Source organism: Melanotaenia boesemani, chromosome 2, assembly GCF_017639745.1.
Source record: "Melanotaenia boesemani isolate fMelBoe1 chromosome 2, fMelBoe1.pri, whole genome shotgun sequence".
In the NCBI taxonomy this organism is placed as follows: Eukaryota; Metazoa; Chordata; class Actinopteri; order Atheriniformes; family Melanotaeniidae; genus Melanotaenia; species Melanotaenia boesemani.
In genome coordinates, this window is record NC_055683.1 from 12,147,042 (window position 1) to 12,170,397 (window position 23,356).

The 23,356-nt window shown below is 41.0% G+C and overlaps 2 protein-coding genes across 14 annotated transcripts in view; both read left to right on the forward strand.

Moving 5' to 3' along the window:
• LOC121629261 (interferon-induced very large GTPase 1-like) overlaps positions 1-23,356 on the forward strand; it is a 755,663-nt gene that overhangs the window by 514,206 nt on the left and 218,101 nt on the right. The gene's annotated exons all lie outside the window — the stretch shown is intronic.
• Positions 8,205-10,153, forward strand: LOC121629355. The gene is made up of 2 exons (XM_041969070.1): positions 8,205-9,074; positions 9,339-10,153. Exons 1-2 carry the CDS (start codon positions 8,244-8,246, stop codon positions 9,675-9,677), a joined length of 1,170 nt encoding a protein of 389 aa, XP_041825004.1. The 5' UTR covers positions 8,205-8,243; the 3' UTR covers positions 9,678-10,153.

The window sequence follows — 23,356 nt, forward strand, 5'->3', positions numbered from 1 at the left end:
AATATAAAACGTTTGTAAAATTTCATGTGTTTTAATATTTATTTTATGGTTAAAACAGTTAAAACTGTTTCTTAATTGTTCAATAACCACTGACGGACAATCAATGGAGTGCTTATTGGAATTAAAGTAAGTTAAATACATAATGGTTGGATAAAATTACTGTCAAAAGTAAAGGTAAAACCGGGAGTAAATTTGGTTGGCTTCTTTTTTGTTTGTTTGTTTTTTTCCTGTGTAACACAACAGATATTTATATTATAATTCTCTGGTTTAAAAGCTGTCCCTATATAAAGTAGTAAAGCCAAATTTGTTGTACATCAATTTATCCATATTTTTATTATAATGTAGATAAAAAAAATGGCCATTGTCATTTTAAAACACCAAACAACACAAACTAACACGATCACAGACTGAGACCTGCGTTTATAACTATAAGAGACTAATAATGGAATTAAGCTTTGTTCAAATCCAGCATATTTACATTCTAAATGTATATTAATATACACCGCTTCAGGACAACTCTGATAATGTCCTTGAGTGGCCCAGTTAGAGCCCAAACTTGAATCCGTTTGAACATCTCTGGAAGAATCTGAAAATGGATGTGCACCGATGCTTCCCATCCAACCTGATGGAGCTTGTAGCTGCCGTCAAAGTCAACTGTCATATAATCATTTAATCCTTTTCACATTCAGTCAGAAATGTAACAAATACAAATAGTACTTCATAAATGTTCAATAATAAATAAATGATTAATTTTTCACTAAATCCATGTAATAGTATGTCATTTATTTGAATAATAATGTATAAAAGAAAGGGGGAACCATTTTTTTGTTCCACTTGTCCACAATGTTGGTCAGTGGATAAGTTTAATTTGATGCACTCCAAGAGCTACATGAGGCACTGTACATGTGATGTCTGCAAGAGACAAGTCACAAAGGTTGTGCCAAGAAGATGGAAATAAGTCATTTTTCTAAGAGGAAGCTGTGAATATTATGTTTATTCCCTTGAAGTTAATGCAGCCAATGAGGTACAATATTTTACTTGTTTTTTCATTGTTATTTGGTTCATCATTTAAATGTCATGCAACTGCGATGCCACTTAAGCCTTTAATTTTATATTAGTGAAACTGCCCAAAGATAGGTGTGCCAGGCTAGTGGAATCATATTTAAAAAGACTTGAGGCTGTAAATGCTGCCAAAGGTGCATCAGCAAGGTATTGAGTAAAGGCTGTGGATACTTATGTAGTGTACATGTAATTTCTTAGTGTTTTATTTTCCATAAATTTGCAAAAAACCTCTAAAGCAAACCTTTTTCACATTGTCATTATGTGGTATTGTGTGTAGGATTTTTGAGGACAAAAATGAATGTATTATGTTTTGGAATAAGGCTGTAACATAACAAAATGTGTAGAAAGTAAAGCGCTGTGAATACTTTCCGGATGTACTGTAAATATATGTGTCATGCCTGCTCCTCCTCCACTAGTACACTCATCTTCACCAGCCTACTGATCACCGGTTCTGACACTACACTACCCAGGATTCCTCTGCTTCTGCCATCTTTGACTCCACCTGTGTCTCATTTTCATCAACCTTTCGACTCACACCTGTTTACCCCTCTACTTAAACCCTCACTTCACACCAGTCCATTATATAGTCTTGTGTCTTCTCTCAGACTCTGTACTGCTTTCCCTGGATTAGCTTTATTAAAATTTACACTGTTACCTGTGTTTGTGTCCGCTTTTAAGCCGGTCCAGTCTTACAATGTTTCAGTACATCATTGTGCCAATGTACTGTAGGATTGTCATGGAGGGTTAGTTTAACTGTTTGTAGGTAGGCCTTATATTCCATGTATATTTATGTAAATGCATGTTTTCGTGTCCTCAAGCGCAACAGATTGCGCATGAAACAGCTGCACAGAGTGCCCTTTGACCGTAACTTAAACAGTCAAAGAGCTAAGATTCCACTATGTACAGGTTGGTATATATCGAGACATATATCAATATTTACTGTAAGTAGTGATTTACTGTAGCAGCCTAAATCAACACAAAACTATGTCATACTATATACAGAGTTTTTCAACTGGATGCAATGAAAAGACTCAATGAATACATCTACATGGATGAAGCTGGGTTTATTTTCACCAAAAGGAGAGGCCGTAGTGTGATTTGCCAATGGGTCGTTGTTGTTCAGTGTGGTGGCAATGTCACATCGTGTGCGGCCATCAGCAATCATGGGGTTGTCCACCGTCACCTGCTCCTCATTTTCCTCATTCACACTTGAGATGCTCTGGTAGGACAGCAAGATGAGCATCCCATCTATGTTGTTTGGGACTATGTGTTTTCACAGAGCCCTCCAGGTTATAGAGTGTTTCAATATGAACCAAGGTTTTATCAAGCTTACACCATCCTTTCCTGAACCCATTGACAAATTCTTCTCCTCGTGGTGGTGAAAGGTATATAAATGCCAACCTTACACCAGAGTAAATCTCTTGCAAGCCATGGAGCTAGCCTGCTAGTCATTGCCTGGCCAGACAAAATGTGGCCTGTGATGTGGATGAAGTCCTGTGGCCTGATCCAGTACGGAGAAAAGATGCTGTGGCTCAGTAACGCACTTCTCATTTGTTCTTCTCACTTTATTTTTTATGTAAGCTTGCTGTATACAAGTTCTAAATGCATGGGTTGTTTTGCATCGTGCATTTAGCCTACAGTGAACAATAAACATTTTGTTCTACAGCTTTATGTCCTGAGCATTGTTATCTATTTTTCTATGTAGTGTTTAGTGATTGCTCAGTTGTGTTTTTGATTGGCTCTGGGTAAGATTTGAAAACATAGTTCAATTTTGGGCAAAGATTAAACTGTTTTAAGCTGAGAGTTTGGTTTTGTGAAAATAGTTTGAAAATTGGGTTTTGTATTCCATTTGGAGAAAAGAAAAGTGTTCGAGAAGTGTGTCTTAGCAAACGAGACTGTAAGACAAAAGTTCTGATATATAAAACATTGGAATTCCTTTTCTCCTCCCTGAGCCGCCACCTTACTGTGGTGGAGGTGTTTGCTCGTCTTGACAATCCTAGTGGCTATGTTGTCAGGCCGCTTTTTGTCCCTGGTAGGGACAAACAGGTGTCTAGGGGAGGGACCAGGCGAAGTGCGGCTCAAAAAAACCCCTGTGATGACAGCAAACCATGGACCCAGGTTACCCTTGCCCAGACATGGGTCACCGGGGCCCCTTTTGGAGCCAGGCGTGGAGGTGGGGCACAGAGGTGAGCGCTTGGTAGTCGGGCCTTTGCCCCTGGGGCTCAGTCGGGCTCAGCCCAAAAGAGTGACATGGGTCCCCCGTCCCATGGGCTCAACATCTGCAGGAGGGGCCATAGGGGTCGGGTGCAGTGTGAGCTGGGCGGCTGCCAGAGGCAGGGACCCTGGCGATCTGATCCTCGGCTGCAGAAGCTAGCTCTAGGGATGTGGAATGTCACCTCTCTGGCGGGGAAGGAGCCTGAGCTGGTGCGCGAGGTTGAGCGGCTCTGGCTAGATATCGTTGAACTCACCTCAACGCACGGCTTGGGCTCTGGAACCGCTGTCTTCGAGAGGGGCTGGACCCTTCCATTGGTCCCGGTGAGAGGCGTGCTCAGACCTAAAACTTACTTACCACAAGCAACATCCCACTATTAATATTGAAGTCTTAAATAAAATGTAGAGCTAGCTGCAAATAAATATAATTCAACTACCCTGCCAGAAACAAAAAAAAAAAACACACACTTAGCTCTGGCTTTTCTGCTTAAGTAAAAGAAACACTAAAGTTAAAGAATGACACTTTTTAAATTTTTTTTATTTTCTTTAACCAGGTAGTCACACACGTCTTCTGTTGGAGGGGCTTTAACAGTTTCTGTTTTGTTAATATTTTATTAGTATGTACTGCACAATCAGTTGAGGATGTGTCCAATCCAGTGGTTGAGGAGTCTAGGCAGGCTAGTTGTTAGCCTCTCCAATGCTAACATCATCATATCCATGCTAATGGACAGCAAAGGGAGTATACAATCCGAAATCTGAAATGAGAAGACAACACACAAAACAACAGGTCAATTATACAGATACAGATATTTTAACAAAATACAGATGCACTATTTTTTGTACCAGTAGGTTCTCTGATATAATACGTAAGGTGGATCACATACACAGAACTGATTTCACCATATAAGTTGTAATTTCATGACTGTATATGTGACAGAGATGATTTACCTTTATCCAGCAGCAGCAGCCAGTAAAGGCTGTTCTCTATGTTGTGGTGCTGAAATGAGAAGACAACACACAAAACAACAGGTCTATTATACAGATGTGGACATTTTAACAGAATACATATGCATTATTGGTTTTACCTTTTATCCCTCTTTTCCTGTCCCTTTCTAATGTTGTCTCTCTCCCTTTTTACTGTCCCTTACTCGTTGCCTTCCTCTCTTCCTGCCTTTTTCTTGTAGTTTGTGTATTTCTCTCTCTTTTGTCCTTGTCTTTTTTTTCTTCATCTCCTTTTTTTTCTTGTTGTTGTCTTGTCAGCAAATTTTGCAATGACCGCTGACTTACTAACTTCTTGCTCGATGGAGAGAACAGCGAGTGCAGACAGCCTCTCCTGTGACATTGTTGACCTCAGATATGTTTTAATTAGCTTCAGCTTTGAGAAACTTCTTTCACCTGAAGCTTCTGTCACAGGGAGAGTAAACATAAGTCTGAGAGCTATACTCATATTTAGATATAGGTCTAGGATATTCTTCTTATAGATATAAACAAGCATCTCAGAAGGTGATGAGTTATGTGTGGGGAAGGATCTAACTGCACTCTTTACCTCAAGTTTCAGGTCCTCTGCATCAATATCATCCACTCTCTGCTCCAGTCTGTGGCAGCATTCATCTAGCTTCCCTTCCTTCTCAGTGCTTCTCATGATGTCAGTGGAGTAGAGGAATCCATAAAGCTCATAGAAGGTTTCCATGTGTGAAAATCTCTCATTTAATGTAATAAGAGCTGTATCAATGAGAGGCAAGAAAATTCTCTTTTGTACGTCTCTTCTGGAGTTGACTGAGTTTGCCCTCTTCCTTCATACTCAAACTGTTGGGTTGTTCTTCTCTGACGCACCTCTGGCCAGCTCATCTCCACCTCAAGCCTCTCTGCTATTTCCCTGGCATCTGTTTTGGCAGTGTTGAACCTATCATCCCGAAATTCCAGAAGGAATTCTGTCACTGCCCTGATTTCTTTCCTGACTGCCTCAATTGAAACTTCCTGGCTCTGCAGGGTCTTGCTGGGTTTATTTATCTGGAACAACACATTGTACCACAACGGTACTTACCACAAAGGGCCATCTCTGCATCTCCTGGCAGATGCTTCCAGCTGTTGAAATAACTTCTGCATCCCTTTTCTCCATGGCATATTCCTTTAGAGCAGTCAATGCCTCCACAATTTCAGGAAGCTGGTAGTGAACAGCTTTGATAGCTTCAACCCTGGACTCCCACCTGGTTGTTGACAATGCCTTCAATGTGAAGTTCTTGATGTGCTCTGTGAGAATGGACCAGCGGTGAACTGAGGAGTTGAAAAGAGTGTAGGGTCGCTGCAGCAGACCAAAAAAGCTGATGGATGTCACAGATGACTTGGCAGCATCCCCAACAACAAGGTTCAAAGTGTGACTTCCACAAGGAACACACGAAGCCTTGCTGTTTAGTTCCAAGACTCTCTTTTGGACTACATTCTTTTTACCCTGCATGTTACTGTCATTGTCGTAAAGCTGGCAGTTGGAGAGGTCCAAACCTAGTGTTTCTAGGTGCCCTAAAATGACTTGAATAAGCCTCTTCTTGATGTGTCAAACGCCTGAAGAAAACCAACAAAGTGCTCATGAATGGAGACACATTTTGAGGTTTCACAATTCACAATCCGTAGCACCACTGAAAGCTGCTCATTGTGACTGAGGTCTGGAGTGCAGTCCATGATAACAGCATAATATTTAGCTTCTTTTACTTTCTCCACAATTGCATCGATTGTGCACTTTGCTACAAGCAAGATGAGTTCCTTTTGAATGTGTTTACTTAAGTAATTGTCACTTAGCTCTTTGTCCTGACTTCTCCTCAGATGCTCTCTCATAACTGGGTCAAACTGAGCCATGAGTTGAACTTGCCCAAGAAAATTTCAATTTCCTGTCTCAAACAGCCTGTCAGGCCACAAAATGCTAGATTGCGCTCTGCCAGATGGTTAATGATCTTGTCAGAACTGCTTTCCAGCAACTGACTTTAAGAGAAAGATTTTGGTTCACCTGATCTATAGCCGTGTGTGTCTGGAGTTTCTGTAATAGGCTGCGCCAAGCATCCATATTTGCAATGTGCTCAGCTGACTTTTCATGCTGTCTTAGGTGGGAGTGAGAAGTCCTTCTTCTCACTGTAGACAAGCCACGATCTGCTGATCTGTTCTCCATTTTTCATTTGCATATAATAATTGCTGCTGCTAAATCTGCGCCCGTCTTCGTTTCTTGGGAAGATTCTGTCCTTCAACCGATGTGGTCCTCTCTGCACTATTGAGCAGCGTGCACTATCAGACAACTGTTTTGGCCAGAGTGCTGGGTTATCTTCAAGAATAACACTGTGCTGTTCGCTTACTAACAGAGTGGATGATGCTGGACTCTCACAATCTGGTGGAACATCAGCATCCTCAAAGCCTGGCTGGATCATTTCAAAACTCTCACTGTCACAGCCCATCCCTGTCTCGTTCTGAAAACAAACACACAAAACACAGTATAAGGCTCTTACCCAGTGGTGAAATTGCTAACATAGAACTAACATAGATGATTTAATACTTTAATTTTGTCTGCCCTGCTTTATCTTAGAAGCAAATATTCCACTAATCCACTACTGTACATTATTTACATTGCTGGTTACATATTTCAAATCCTTCCTGCTCAGTGGAAACCATATACCCCAAAAATTATGATTTAATGCTAATATTTGTGATAAACTGAGTCTTCCTTTGAGGGGTGACTTCTTAAGCCAAAACTCTTTAAAAGAATCATCTTGGGGCAGCTGGAAAATGCATCATGATCAGGCTGAAAACAGGCTGCATGTCACAAGAAAGACTAGTGATGCTACAAATATATGACAATTGCTTAAACTGCCCAACAGTAAATTAATTCATTTAAAATTAGCTCAAAAACCTTCCCCACCCACCCCAAAGCCTGAAGTTTTCCTGGAAATTCAACATGAAAAAACAAACAAAAAAAACCACCTACTGAATAACTGATTCCTAGTGTCAGTGGTGAAAAAAATAAAGACCGGTAGGATTCCGTGCACGCGGATTATGAAACCGTGCTCACAGTTTAACAACCCGTTAGCACAGATTATGAAACCGTGCTCTCTGTTTTGCAAACGGTGCGCGCGAATTGTGCGCATGGACATCTGCGGAGAGCTTGGACTTCAGTTGAATGATGAGCTCGGACGCATGACCCGCTGCTGCCAGGTAAGTCAAGTGGATTCTTCCAAGTAATTTCTTTATAAACTTGAAGCAGTGTCATATTTCAATCAGCGCACTACAAAATGACTATTTAGGCTATGTTACACTGAGATAAGACTTTTGCATTTGCGCAGATGCGCGTTAGGGCCGTCCTCGTTAGCCAAACTGGTTGGCTGGAGATTTGCTTGTAAAAGTGATGGTTTCCGCTTCCTATGAAACTCTTTTTTTTTTTTTAACTGTACATATATATAGTTATATAACTATATATATATATAGTATATTGCTGTCCTTGTACTCTATTTTAATTTCATATTATGTTTGGAATAAAGACATTTAATATCTAATCAAAGCTGTAAACAACATAATATAATGTGGTCTTTCAGACTGAAAGACCACATTATATTGCGTGTATACTGAAAGTTTCAGTACAAACAACAAATCAATAATTTGCCTCATGTGGCACATGAAAACCTGCAGCCACAGGGCCCTTTAGGGGACCAGTTTGACACTCATTTGGTAAGGTCTTTTATTATTTAAGGACATCTAAATTCTTTATTTATGACTGCTGGTGAATTTCTTAACCTTAAAATTGACTCAAATACTTGCTAAATCATTGTGAATATCTGAGAGCCGACTCCTCAATTAGAGGTGCTAGAATAAGATGAAGATTGTTTTTAAACCATAGTAATAATTCTCCCTTTCTTTCCCTAGGCAATTCCTTTGTGAGAGCTGGGACAAATGACCCTTGACTTCTTAGTCCTTCAAAGTTTGTCAGTCGTTCCACAATGGAAAAACTCAACTTAATAAAACTTTACTTCAAGTTGGGCCTGAACTATAAAGACATACTGTATATTCTGAGTACAAAACATCAAACTATTCTCAGTTTGAGAACCCTTAAGCGAATTTTGAAACAGAATGGACTATTTCGTCGAATCCATTTTGACACTTTAGAGGAAACAGTTGGATTCATTAGGGAGCAGCTCCAAGGTTCAGGTGCTTTGCATGGCTACAGGTGGATCTATGCTAAATGTAAAGAAAATGGTTTGCATGTCAGAAAAGAGGATGTACGCCTCATTCTTTCAACTTTGGACCCAGACGGCACAGAAACACGACGAAGAAGAAGACTGCAAAGACGAACATACTTTGCCAAAGGACCAAATTTTGTATGGCATGCTGACTCGTATGACAAGCTGAAACCCTTTGGTATTTGCATCAATGGAGCCATTGACGGATTTTCAAGAAGAATACTGTGGCTTAATGCATACCATACCAGCAGTGACCCCAAAGTTATTGGAGGTTATTTCCTTGAAACTATAAGGGAGATAGGTGGATGTGCTTGTATCCTGAGGACAGATATGGGGACAGAAAACAGCTCAGTTCGGGATATGCAGCGTTACCTTCGTCGTAACGATGATGATAATCAGGCTGGTGACAAAAGCTTTATTTATGGAAGAAGCACAGCTAATCAGAGAATTGAAAGCTGGTGGGGCTTTCTCCGAAAAGAGTGTGTGGACTTTTGGCTTGACCACTTTCATAGACTGAAACATGAGGGGAATTATGCTGGGGACTTTTTGGACAAAAACCTCATGTTGTTCTGCTTCTGTGGTTTGATACAGGTAAGTGACGAAAATGACTGCATGATGTGGTGTATATGTCCAGCCTCCTTTTGTTCTTGATTTATCATTTTAACGTGAAAAAAATGGATAACACACACTGCAGTATTTGGAGCTATTGTTTTAACTGGATTATGAGAATCGTATGAGGAAATATACCTCCAAACATATTTAAAGAGAAAATATGTATTTATAGTATTTTCATGACTTGCTCATTTTATTAATTCCAGTATTTTAATATTGATCTTTTTGTTCTCACCTCTGCAGGATGAGTTAGATTCCACCAAGGAATCATGGAACAGCCATGTAATACGTCCATCAAGTAATGAATTGGTTCCACATGGGCGTCCTGATGCAATGTACTTGATTCCTGAACTTTATGATACTCAAGATTATCTATGCAAAGTGTCAGAAGAGGATTTGATCAGGTGTGAAGATGACTGTATTCACCGCAGTGACATTGCTTGTGATGAAGATGTGTTCATCCTCTGCACCCACATTATGGCACAAAACAATCTTCCCATTCCTGCTGATGTACACATGGCCATAGACCTCTATCTTTTTTTAAGAAGAGAACTGATCACAATTTTAAATCCTGATAGATAATAGCAAATGGAGTGTTTTTTGATGTAAACAAACCAATTGCTAGAATAGAGTCTATCTTCCTTGTGACCATGAACTGGATCAGGCGCTACAGAAAACGAATAAAGGAATGAATTTTTGGACTTCTGAAGTGAACATATTTTTTCAAGATGAATGCAAAAAAAAAATCATTGATAAAGTCAAAGTAACTTCATTGATATTCAGTCTTCACATCTATATCTTCATAAGTGTATATACAGTTTTTTTTATTGGGGCTTGGGGTTGGTTGATAAAGAAACCACGTCTTCTCAAATCAGTGAACGTACATTCACCTATTTCATTTTTATGACTGAGAAATATTGTGCTACTGGATTCAGTTGGAAACATATCTGAATGTTTCAATAACAATGGAAAACAACTAAAATTTTGCTCTGCACATTACTGTCAGTGTTTATGGTGCAGATCACCAAGAACAATGTATCAAATAAATAGAAGGCTGAGAATTTTGTGCCATTCTCTTCATTCATCCTTTTGTTTTCAGTTTTTTCTGTTTATGCCATCAGTTAATGTTTTGCATTTGTTTTTGTTGTAATTTTTTACATATGCATCGGATCTCAGGTAGAACAAGTAAAATTTGTCTGCTGTTTCTGGGGTTTGGTGCATTTAGTTTTCCTTTACCTTAAGAGTTCACAGTCAGATTTAGAATGGCAAGGATGTAACTGTAATTCCTACACTTCACCACGAGAGGGCATGTAACAGTGAGCGCTACTGTCTCGATGTGTGAAAGTGGTCATATCCTGAATATAAAGAGTTTAAGTTGTATCCACATCAATGTATTAACCTATACACCCATTGTATACTGATAGATACATAAGGGAAGTTTCTTGAGTTTAAAACTTTGAAAATAAATGAGTATTGTTTGGTTTCGTATGCAAGGTTTATTTGTTTTGGAGCATCAACAATGGCAAGTGCTCATCAGACCTCTGCAGCTCTTAAAATAACATGACTGCAAATGATTAGAAAAAAATCCCTTAGCCTGTGAACTGCCCCTCCAACATTAACTTTGGAAAGAAAAACAGCTCCAAAAGTAAATATTTTACAACATGCAAATGTCCAGACTTGTCAGTGTGCAATTACAATGCATATATCTTTGAAAACAACAGTATTTCTACTGAAATATGTGGCCTTAAGAAATTAACAATGTCATTTGTATTGATAACATTTTGACTCGATTTGCTAATTCAATAAAATGTTCACGTGGTTATGTAAATTAAAGTTGTTTTTGATTTTTTTTAAAAACGGGAATGTGCTCAAAGCACAAAACAATCTATGAACCACTTAGCTTTTAAGACTTGGAAATTGAAGAAACAGGGAAAAAAAGCAACCAAATTTTAAATCAGCGCCTTTCAAACTATGCTTTTTGAAAAATGAAATTGTTTGATTGTTATATTAGGAATATCTGTGAAGAGCACACTTCCATTCACTTTTTCAGAGTTGCTGCGGACAAATTCTCTACATTGAACAGTTAAAAGACAAATTAACCTAACTAACCTCTTCAAAACAGAAAAGATCTAGCTCTTCCTCTGTAAAGTCACGCATAGTGAATTTAAATTCACTGACATTTCCAAGCCTACTTTTTCCATTTGGAAAGAAAAGATCTTTCCCAGTCTCTATCAGCTCTGCCATTGTGGTACTCTTTGGCACCTTCAAATGCCTGGTACCTCCTCCTCTTCTCTCTTTTATCTGAATGCACCAGCCATTGTCTTCTTCAAAAAGACCCATTTGAAATGCACGCTCAGGTTTTAGAGCATTTAAGTTACCAGCCAGCTTTTCTCCACGAAAGTCTCTCGCACTTCTTCTTGCATTCCGCCTGTCATTGAGCTTGGACATTAGACTGGCTGTTGCTTTTGAAACAGATGTGGTCCCTTCCAGAACAGCCACTTCTCTTCTGCAATACTGCCTTATTGCCATGCGATCACCAATTTTGGGCACATATTTCATCAATTGCTCATCTGTCATATCATTGACAGCATAGCAGTCAATCTGTGAAATAAAAATGAAAGTTATTGTTAAATTTTGTCCCCCACCCTTGACCAAAAATTACAGGGTTAAATCACAACATGCATCAGAAAAAATGTGTCCGCTATCTATTGTGGAAGATAAGATTAACAATGGACAAAACAACAGAATATACGGTTATCTAGTAAGTAAACAAACACTAGTATCAATTTGGTATCTTTTTGACATCTCTGCTTGTTGCCACATTTATATCCACATAAGTCTACAATTACCTTTTTACTGTGCAGAATATGAGCAGTACTTACAGTAATTAAGTAAGTAAAGCTGATAAAGTCTGACAGAAATGAAAAGCAAAAGCAGCATACCACTGACAATTTGGATATCACTTTCAGTCGCTGTAATTCATTAGGAATGACTAAACGGTATTTCATGTTGCAATCAAGAAATATGGATTCCTAATCTACACAAACTCCCTCCCTAGAGAATAAAATTGTGGGGTTAAAGAGAAGAGGGCAAGTACTTTTGGGCTTTTGGTGTTTGATTTTTTTACTTTCAAAACATACATGCTCTTAAAAGGTGGTGCCTAAAACTCAATTATCAAATGCTATTTTACAAACATATTATCAATATAATGGGTGATATTTTTTGTTAAACAAATTTGAATAAAAGATCATAGTATAGCAGAAGCAATGTTAGACACAGAGAAGAATAAACATTGAAAAAAAGAGTGTTGATACATCTACAAACCCAAAATGTACTTGTTTTTTTAAATTTCAGGCACCAAATTCTCACAACATTTTAGGGTGTTTAGATCTATCCATGCATATCAATAATCTATTCTGTTCTTTGAGGTTGTCACATACCTTCTCATCAATCAACTTGGCAATCAGTGTGTCATTCAACTTTCGCTGCTCTTGTAAGAATTCCAGGAATTGTGGATCCATTCTATGACAAATGAATAATTTTATGTCAGGCAATATTAATAATAACAACAACAAGAGTAATAATAATAATTTATTATTATCTATTATTATTATCATAACAACAAATCTACTTTTGCTATCACTGTTACTAGTGCTACTACAAATATTATGACTAATAAATAATAATAATAATAACAACAATAACAATAGCCTGGATACTGTAAATTAAAGATTCAACACATCACACTTCTAAGCATCAACTGATTTATTCACATGAAACGTCCAGACAGGGGTTCTCAAACGTTTGACCCACAACCCCTAAGATAAAAGTTAATGTTTGCGACCCCCTCCATACTGAATTTTAATATTGCATGAGTTTTTTTAATTGTTTTGTTTATGGATTAATATATTAACGCTAAACAATTTATTTTTAAACACACTCATTCTGACAGCCATACTTATTAATTAGATGAATGTAGGCCCTTTTAAAACAAAAAGATACAGCGACCACCACAGCAGTTTGAGGTGTGTGTGTCTTTTATCAGGTTCAGAGTGTGTAACACTTCTATTCAATTAGTCTGTCCATAAAAGAGGTTCAACTAACTCTGAGTTTAAAAAGAAACCCTGGATCAACTTACTATGACCTGAACAACTCTGAGTTTTGGTTCCAGATCAGCTGCTGATCAGGAAATAACACATCTGTTAGAGTTCTGAAACTGTCCTTTTATTAAATAAATAATTGTTTACTAATTCATATCTAAATCTCGGGAATCACGTTAGTATGAACAACCTATGTCTGACATCAGCTTCAGGTAGGAGAAAGCAGGTAGAAACTGCGGGTTACTTTATGGTGAGCCTGCCAGTAGGCCTAAGAAGGTTTTCTTCAAGGAGTTAGCGTGGTAACAGACTCGGGGCAAGACAATCTCTTTCTGGAACAGAAAACTCAAAGAGTTTCCCCCTATTTAAAGTTAATATACTCAAAAGGTAGCCAAGCTACAGTACAACTTGCGGTTTGACACATTATTAGGCTTACTTGTATGTAATGGAATCTTTTGACCGGGAGTTCAGTTAAAACAGTTTCATAGGAAGCGGAAACCATCACTTTTACAAGCAAATCTCCAGCCAACCAGTTTGGCTAACGAGGACGGCCCTAACGCGCATCTGCGCAAATGCAAAAGTCTTATCTCAGTGTAACATAGCCTAAATAGTCATTTTGTAGTGCGCTGATTGAAATATGACACTGCTTCAAGTTTATAAAGAAATTACTTGGAAGAATCCACTTGACTTACCTGGCAGCAGCGGGTCATGCGTCCGAGCTCATCATTCAACTGAAGTCCAAGCTCTCCGCAGATGTCCATGCGCACAATTCGCGCGCACCGTTTGCAAAACTGAGAGCACGGTTTCATAATCTGTGCTAACGGGTTGTTAAACTGTGAGCACGGTTTCATAATCTGTGCTAACGGGTTGTTAAACTGTGAGCACGGTTTCATAATCTGTGCTATTGGGTTGTTAAACTGTGAGCACGGTTTCATAATCTGTGCTAACGGGTTGTTAAACTGTGAGCACGGTTTCATAATCCGCGTGCACGGAATCCTACCGGTCTTTATTTTTTTCACCACTGACACTAGACGGGCTCCGTAGATTCCTCATCCTCTGTAGCAAATAGAAACAAAATTCAAAGCTTACTTCTAAATTACCCATCAGCTTTCCTGTCTTCAATAGGATAAAGAAATACTTATCAATATGGGGAGGCGATCACCCCTTCGACAGTTTTGATACTCACTAGTTGTTCATCTCCACACGTCTGACCCTCCTCAACAGGTGTTAAAGTCGTTGCATTTGTTGCTGGTTGTTGGCTGCTGCTACTAGCCGATGCCACAGTGAAGAATGTAGTCACTTTAGCTAACTTTGAGAGCAGCTTTCTGCTTTCCTCCTTCCTTCTCCTCTTTTCAGCACCACTGGGGTAGTTTCTCTTCATCCTCATTTTTTCTTTTCTTTTCTCTTCTCTTCTCTTCTCTTCTCCTCTCTTCTCTTCTCTTCTCTTTAGAGATGTGACGTTCATGAACGAATTGATTCTTTTGAACGACTCTTTTAAATGAACGATGGGAATCGATTCACAGCTGTGAGTCGTTCATTTGCAAGCCATTCTTTATATATACAAATTTCTGACACTGCCTTCATCAAATCAAACTTTATTTATAAAGTTATTTTCATGCCATAGGCAACACAAAGTTCTTTACATAATTAAAAACATAAGAAAACACTCAGTGAAATCTTTCACACAGTCACACGCACACACGTATGCACACACACATACACGCCAAGCCCAATCCCCCCACCCCCCTTCCAACTAAAAATGACTGAATGAATAAATAAATGAATGAATAAGTAAATAAGAAGTAATACAGTTGAGTGAAATGAAAATAAAATAAATAACATGTGTGACATAGAAGTCTGATGTCCAACACGCTCCATTCATGTGAAGCATCTATGGGCAGAGAGAATTGTTTGGAAACAAATACTGTGAGTTCTATCCAAAACATTTATTAGAATTTGCACTGACTGCTCAGGTTTATCCTTTTTTATCTATATTTTTCCTATAATTATTTAATCTTGTAAAGTAGATTTTATATATTGAAGTTTTAAAATATTCTTTGTTGGCTTTAAAAGATTTGTTCACCACCTGTAAATCAATCATCAGAAGGAAGAGTGTTCAAAAATCCACATTTTTTAAAAGAAGGCAAAAACACCAGAGTTTGAGTAGAATTGACAATTCTTTGTTAAGCCAGTAATAAGAAAACAATACATATCTTCTCGAGAAGGAGGCCTGTTAGCTTAGCTTCTGATCACTAATACACGAAGTGTCGGGAACCTTCGGTTCAGCCAAAAGACCCGCCTAACTGAATTATCCTCCTCATTTATAGTGATACAAAGCATTGTGGCTATGTGCGTGCATGTGGTGAGCCTTCATGTGAATGTGTATTTTGCAAGGTGGTCCTTCCTTCTTCCGGGAATTTGATTCCTCCAGGTCCTCCTTCTGAGGTGCGTCAGAGCTGAAAGGAAAAAGATACTATGCTCTGCTTCGCTATCTTTTTCTGCCTTTCTACTGACTCCCTTGTACTTTTTCTCACAATATTCACACAAAGGCTATTCTTTTAATGATTTCTGAGTTACTGGGAAATTCCATTCTGCTAGGAGTGAATAGATAAACAAAGAGATACAAAAATATTTACGATTTACTCCCTAGTGGCCATCTAGAACATTGTCAAGGCCGCTGGTTCTTAGCTCTTTTCTCAGTATTGAACTCAATAACCCTATATGAGTTTATGTGAATACACTATCTGTAACCTGCAAAGCAATGATAACAATTAAGCTGTAGTTCTATTAATTAAAAGCAGAGCCTAATGCTTGTTACTAAAATCTAAGGATAAAATGTAAATGAATAAATGAATAAGAATGCTTAAATAAGTAAATGAATAATAAATGAGTAAATGAATCAAAATGCTTATAAAATATTTGCAACAACTCCCCCTGTTGGACTGAAGGTACCCTTCAGTCCACTAAACCATCCTCCTGTGTGGTTAACCCTTAAATAGCAACTGTACGAGAGATCCGTTGTCTCCCGGAGCTTCAAACCCTCATCAACCAACACAGTACTGTTTGTACCTTTAAGCAGGAAGTCAGCTGCAGAAATGGTTAAGGGGTCTCAAACCTCTGTGTCCTCCCCTGACAGTTCTCCATCCAGGGGGTCATCAGAGTCCAGCAGGGACTGGACCTCCAGAAGGGGAAACTGAGCTGAATAAGGCGGTGGAGGAGAATACTTTTTGTCAACCGCAGCCTGAATAGAACGCTCACAGAGAGAACAGATTAGTGTAATACCACAGCAGCCACAGATCAATTTGTTCTTAAAAATCGGCTATGAAAAAGGAAAAGAAAACACAAACATGGTTCAGTTCCAAATTTTGTCTTAAAATAAAACTTATGTCTGATATGATTTTAAAATCTGCTGAATTGTTTTCAGTGAGAACATCACTTCTCATCTGTTAAAAATTAAATTAAATTAAATTAAATAGACCATTAAATTAATGCCTTTGCTGTAAATACAACAGTGTCCAGGTTCATTATCTGTCATTTAAGGAATGTATGGAAATAAGACCTGTCCTCTGAGTCATTTATAGCTTTGTGTGGTTCATCGAACCATCTCGGAAAGGGGGGTACTTTATAATTATTTATTTATTTATTTTTCTAAAGACAACTAAAATGGATAAAATAAAAAACTTGCCCTATAAGCTTAAACAGTGCTGCTTTATAATAAAAATACAATACAATTTTAGAATATAAAAATATTAAATTTCATTAGCTCCCAAAAAGGTCTAAGAAAGGAAAAAAATTTAGATATCAAATGAATAGTAAACAGTAGTTTTTATAATCTCTGGTGATGCTCTCAATTCCTGTTTTTCTATTTCTTTCAGTCCCTCCTGGTCTGAGAGTAGCATCTGAAATAGCTGTGGTCGATAGCCAGTGACGTTTTTTGCTGCTTTATCTGCCGCTGCGTTTCCTCTGGCTTGCCTGTCCTGGCTTTTTGTGTGTGCTCTGACTTTAACAACTGCTACTTCTGTGGGTTCTAAGAGAGCCTGTGCCAAGTCCTTCATGAGTTTGGCATGTTTAATTGGTTTGTGAGTGGATGTCAGATATCCACCTTTTTCTCACTGTGGAAGTTCCATATGTACAGCATTTACAATGTAAGCAGAATCTGAAAAAATATTCACTCTTCTATGTTTTGCATATTTTAAGGCTGCAATGATAGCTTTTAGTTCAGCTTTTTTGTGCTGACTTGTGTTCATCTGTAATGATTTCAGCTAGGACAATTTCAAACCGTCCATCTTTTCCCTGTGTATTTACATCTTGGACCACTGCAAATCCAGCCATTAACTCCCCCTGTACGCCCCTGAAACAACAACCATCTGTAAAGAGTGAGAGATCAGGATCAGAAAGAGGTGTGGCATACAGGCCAGGGCGAAAAGATGAAAGAGAGATAACTCTGGGCACACAGTCATGTGGTTCTCCATCAGGGAAGGCCTCAGCAGCATTAGAACGGGTGCACTCAAAGGTGATATGGGGCTGACACACAATGTGGGAAATTTTTGTGCGTCTAAGAGGAGAGAGAGTGAAAGCAGAAGAGTCCAACAAAGCTCTAACTCCATGAGGAGTGTGTACAGTGAGAGGATGACACTGAACCACAGGAGCAGACTTCACCAGTAGAGCAGCGACAGCTGCAGTCGCGGTGACACAAGTTGGCTGTCGGACCTCCATGGGGTCAAGTGTGACACTGTCATAACGAAGAATATTGTGTGATCCCTCCTTAAGTTGATACAAGACAGAATGAGCATGTTTCCCTGACAATGAGGTGTCCAAGTGAAAAGGTAAGGAGTAGTCAGGTCTGGCCAATGCAGCCGCAGAGGCCAGATCCTGTTTAAGGGAAATGAAGGCTTCCTCAGCTGTAATAGTCCATGAGAGTGTGGCTTTAAGATTACGGTGACCAGCCTCTGTGACCATGTCTCTGAGAGGACTGGTGCGCTCCGTGTATGAGGGGATATGATTTTTGCTATATCCCACTAAGCCAAGAAAAGAAAGCATGTCCTGAACAGTAAGAGGTTTGTTAGCATGAAGAATGGCATTCCCGTGATCAGGAGAGACAGTCAGATTCTGACCAGAAATAAGACGTCCCAAAAACAGAACTTCAGGTCTGCAAAACTGCATTTTGTCTTTTGAAACTTTGAATCCACCATCTGCCAGTTTCTGTAGCAGGGACATGGTGAGGTTAAGACAGCTTGTCATATCCGTTCCAGCCACTAGGAGGTCATCTACGTACTGTAAGAGAGTGGTACCTGGAGGAATATCCAAGTCCTCTAGAAAAGTTCTGAGACATTGGTTAAAGATCCCAGGGCTCAGAACCCAGCCCTGAGGAAGAACACGATAAGTGTATTGCTGTCCTTCGAAGGTGAAAGCAAAGAGAGGTTGAACTAATGGGTGGAGAGGAATGTGAAAGAAAGCATTCTTCAGATCAATGACAGAGAAAAACTGGAACTGGGAGGTGATGGAGTTCAGGCAGGTATAAGGATTAGGGACTGCTGGTGGTTTGGTTTTGGTTATCTGGTTAATGAGTCTGAGGTCATGTGCCATCCTGAAAATGTCAGTTCCTGGTTTGGGGACAGGGAGAATAGGAGTGTTCCAGGGAGAAGAGGTAGGATAAATAACCTGTTTAGCTTTGAGATCAGCAATGACAGGTCTCAATCCAGCCATAGCTTTTTCAGAAATGGGATATTGAGCTCGAAAGACAGGTTTGGGGGACTCATAGTCGAAGGTGACAGGAGACACTTTCATGGGGGTTCCCACATCACCAGGCCCCTCAGCCCACAGGGAAGAGGGCAGAGTGGAGCAAAGAAAATCTTTATGTGGATGGTCAGTTTTTTCACGGCCATGCTGTCTGTCCTAAAGAAGAGTTTCAGGTGTAGCTTTGTCCTGAGTGAGGGAACAGATTTTGTACAGTGAAGTGGAAGGAGAAAACAAAACCTGGGGCAGCTGAGTGTTTACCCAGTCAGAAGCATCTGAGGCCTGCTTACACATAGGGCCTAAATCTTTAGCAGAATGAGCAGGACTGACTGCCAGAGTGACATGAGGTGCTGCAGAAGGAGACATTTTATAAAAGGATAACTGTTCAGGAGTTAGATCAATTAGAGCAGCCACACCTTGGGGGCCCAAAACAATGCCAGAGCCAGACAGGTCCCAGGTCCCCACAGCCTCATCTGTCCATCTGTGATAATAATCAGTGCTGGTGTCCCAGCGATCATATAACATAGTACAGTGAGGAGGGTCAGGAGGGGGGCAGTAGGGAGCATGGTGATGGATCCAGGGGGACCATTGAGCATACAGGGTGAGCAGTGACTGTGGTGAAGGTGTGAGGTCATCCAAAAGAAGCCAGAATATACATGCATGTTCAGTTTGCATGCTGGGTGCAGAAGCAGGAGGGGTGGAAAGAAGCCATTGTCCATGTGAGGCAGAATGAATGAGACCAGAGTTGCAGTCCACTATATTTCCATTAGGGAATCTGACAGTCACTCCATCTGGAGAACAAGGAATTTCTGCTCTCAGCTTAGTGAGGATGTCTCTGCCCATCAGTGGGACTGGGCAGTGTGGAGAGGAAACATAGCGATGTTCAAAATGATATCCAGCTGCCTCGGTGGGAAGAGGAGCAGTTAGTGGCAGATATTGAAGAGTCCTAGAGAAGCCAGTGAGTGCCAAAGTATCAGTGGATAAAAGTTCAGGTGAAACAGAGGTTAAAGTGGACCATTTTGCCCCTGAATCTACCAAGCAAGTCACAAACTTTCCACCCACTCTGACGGTCATCATGGGCTCTGCCTCCTCACCCATAACTGGATAGGCTCCTCCTGGGCATCCCTATTGCTGAGGTATCCACCCTCCAGTTCCAGGAGGAGGTGGGGGGGGCGGAGCTGCAGAGGCATAGGGTGCCTGATGTGGGAGTGGCTGACGGAAGGGACACTCCCTCTTCCAGTGTTCAGTCTGTCCACAACTGTAACAACCCTGACGCCCAGATCCACCCCTTCTCCGCCCACCCCGCCTAGTACAGCCCCCATTGGACCGTCCCTGAAAGCTACCCCGCCCTCTGGGAGGGCCAGAGTAGGTTGGATAATAGGACTGATGCATAGCTGGGGGAGGGGCCTGTGGAGCTACAGTCACCGGGGCCTGAAGTGGAGTAGGGGGCGTGGCTACCATCTGTTGCTTAGCTTTTTTCTCTGTTTACATCATCTCTGAGTTTTGCTAACTGAAGCTTCAACACTGAGACCTCCATCTCCTCTTTGTGATTCTGCTGTTCCTTCTGCTTTTTGTCATACTGATTAAGATGATGCTTAGCAAACATGCAATAACGCTCAAAAGCTTCTGAAGGGAAAAGGTCTGGCTGGTCCCCTAATTTGTCCTTAACCTCAATAGGGAGGCCAGACTCAAACGCCTGCTTAAACAATGAACAGTGGACCTCACTATGGCTAGGGTGATGCCCCACCCTGTCAGTGTATGTAGTAATGCATCTCAGTACATAGTCCTCTGGTGTCTCTTTGTCATTTCTCTGGAAAGTCATTTTAGCTACATCACCCACAGGAGGGGGAAATGTTCTGTCAAGTGCAGCTGACCATGCAGTAGCATAAGGTCCCAAAGGGGTGTCATTAGGATGAGTAAAAGTTCCTGCCAAGTAATCAAGTTCCCTGAGAGTCAGAGTGGATGTACAAGAGGCAACCATCCCTCGCACATCTCCCAGAGCCAATTGAGTCCCTGCAGTAAGAGAAATCATTTTGTTCCACCACATCAGTCCCCCAGAAGTGAGAGCAGGTAACTTAGAAGTAAGAGAATGCATATCTGTCAAAGAATAAGGCTTGTAAACTGAGCCTCCAGCTGGGTGTTGCATCAGAGGAAAATTTCCTCCAAGTCGCTGTGGCATGTTCTGAAAGTATGGTGGGCCCAATTGTGGCTCGGTGGAAAGAGAGCTCTGCGGTTCCACTGAAGAAATGTTTCTGTGCTTTTAAAAGTAATCAAGTCAGAAGTGGCCATGCTGGCAGAGGGAGCGGGGTCCCGAGAAGGATGCCACAAAGAAGTGGAGTCATGAGTGACCTGTTGGTGGTTCTGTCTAGAAATGTCCTCCATCTGCTGCAGAAAGGGGTTCGTGCTGGCTTTTACTGGAGTGGCACTCAAAACTCCTGCCACTGTCATAGAAAATGTTCCGTCTGAACCAGAAAGAGGTTCAGTTTGGGAGCAAGATGTGTGCTCAGTCTCCTGAGGGTGGTCTATAAGCTGACTAGTAACATTCCTTCTGCTAGAACTGTCCCTCTTATCCTGCTCCATTGATGTAGAATGGAGAAGTGATGGATACAGGGTGGTAGGAGAAGTCAAAGACTCTTCCCGAGCCTCCTCACAATCCAAAAATCCTCCTTTTACATTAACGATGGGCGCCTGAAGAGCAGGGCTTGGAGAGGTCTGATAAGGAGGTGGATCAGGACGGGAGGGAGAGAAGCTCGACTCCCCGTGTCTGCTACGCTGGTGTCGCTGAAGTGCATACAATGCTGTTGCAGTAATATAGATATGATCAGAATCAGAATCAGAATCAGAAATACTTTATTAATCCCTTGCAGGGAAATTCATGTTTTCAGTACAACCCATCCAAGACTAGACAAAACAACATATAACACAACAGGAACAGGCATACTGACGGAGCAGCCGTTTCTACAGCGCTCCTTGTCTTAGATATAGGTGAAAGGTAACATTAGGGGAGTAAGATGTAGCTGGAGAGGATAAAAAAAAGGCATCTCCACACTGGGCCTAAGGGCCCATTATTGAGATACAAAAAACACTCCTCAGTACATAAAGAACAAAACTCATACAATCACAACATCAGAAACACGTGGCGGGAGGGGGGGGGGGGGACTCCCATCACAGCAAGTCCGGACGCAGCTGACACGAGCGCAGTCCAGTCGACCCGCCGCCAGGAAGTGGAAGGAGCGGGGTAAGGGGCAGCCCCAGGCAGTGAATCACGGGGGGATGTATCTGTAGTGGTGTACTTGAGTGTGGTGCATGTATGTGTGTGCGTAGAAGTGAGCATATGAACTTTGTCCCAGTTCTCCCTCACAGTCTCTGCCACCTGATGATAGTGGGGCATCCTTGAGGGCTGATCCAGGTTGAAGTCCATCGCCCGTGAAGAGGGTGAGGGGAGGGTGGGGGACTGAGCGTCCATCAACAAAACATTCCAGGGAGCTTTCAACCAGCCATCCAAGGCCAGCACAGGGAGCCAAATTTGATAACAGCATTTGTTTTGGTTCAGGCCAGAGCTGTTTCGTCTGCCTTGAGTCTCTACAGTGGTCCCACTGGCGACTCCAATCATCCGAATTTTGGGTCAATTTCCATCCAGCCGAGCTGAGAACTTCTCCAAGTTGGTGACCACCTCATGTACAAGCCCAGAAATCGCAACCAGTTTGCCATCCAGAACTGGAATAGCCTCCAGTTTACGATTCAGCTCCTGTACCGCCACAGCCTGATTGTTCATAGCTCGGCACACACCAGCACAGAAATCCGGCAGCTTGCCAGTGACTGCCGACAGTGTCCGAATTTTGCGATATGCCAGGAAACCGCCCGCTCCAAACAGCAGAAACCCAGTTATCATGAAACCGAATGTATAGATGTCCTCAGCGTCCTCGACAGAAAGAATCGACAGACACATGACTTTCCACACTCCCCAGGAATCCATCACATATCCAGCCGAAAACGTTCCGCCAGGGCAAGCAGGCTCCCCTACGCCTGTTTTCCAGTTCGAATAAATTTGGTCGATTGCATTTAGGGACCAGCTGATCAGATCCATATCTCAAGATTTAAGTTTTGGAAGGAAATGCAGAGAGAGGCTCAGAGAGATGACAGGACAGTAGCAGGTCAGAGTGGGAGAGGGAGGGAGAAGAAAAAGCGTCTGCCTCGGTTGAGAGCCGGAAGAGAAATGATGAATAAAAGCTCTCCAATTCTCGGCTTCTTCAAATTTTTTCTTCTTCTTACCCTTATTAATCCTACTCGCATTTTCCATGTCTTTCTTAACAACCTCCTTAGCTCCTTCTGCCTCAGATCCTGCACATTTTAACCATGTCAAAACTTTCCGAGGGTCAGGATTTTTCACATTCACCTGGCTTATCTGCATTCTAGTCACACAATCTG

What these genes read in the sequence shown, in the direction of transcription:
- LOC121629355 (XM_041969070.1), top strand. Translation starts at nt 8,244, where the DNA reads ATGGAAAAACTCAACTTAATAAAACTTTACTTCAAGTTGGGCCTGAAC. An exon ending in GCTTCTGTGGTTTGATACAG is followed by an intron (nt 9,075 to 9,338) that starts GTAAGTGACGAA and finishes TCACCTCTGCAG; the next exon opens with GATGAGTTAGATTCCACCAA.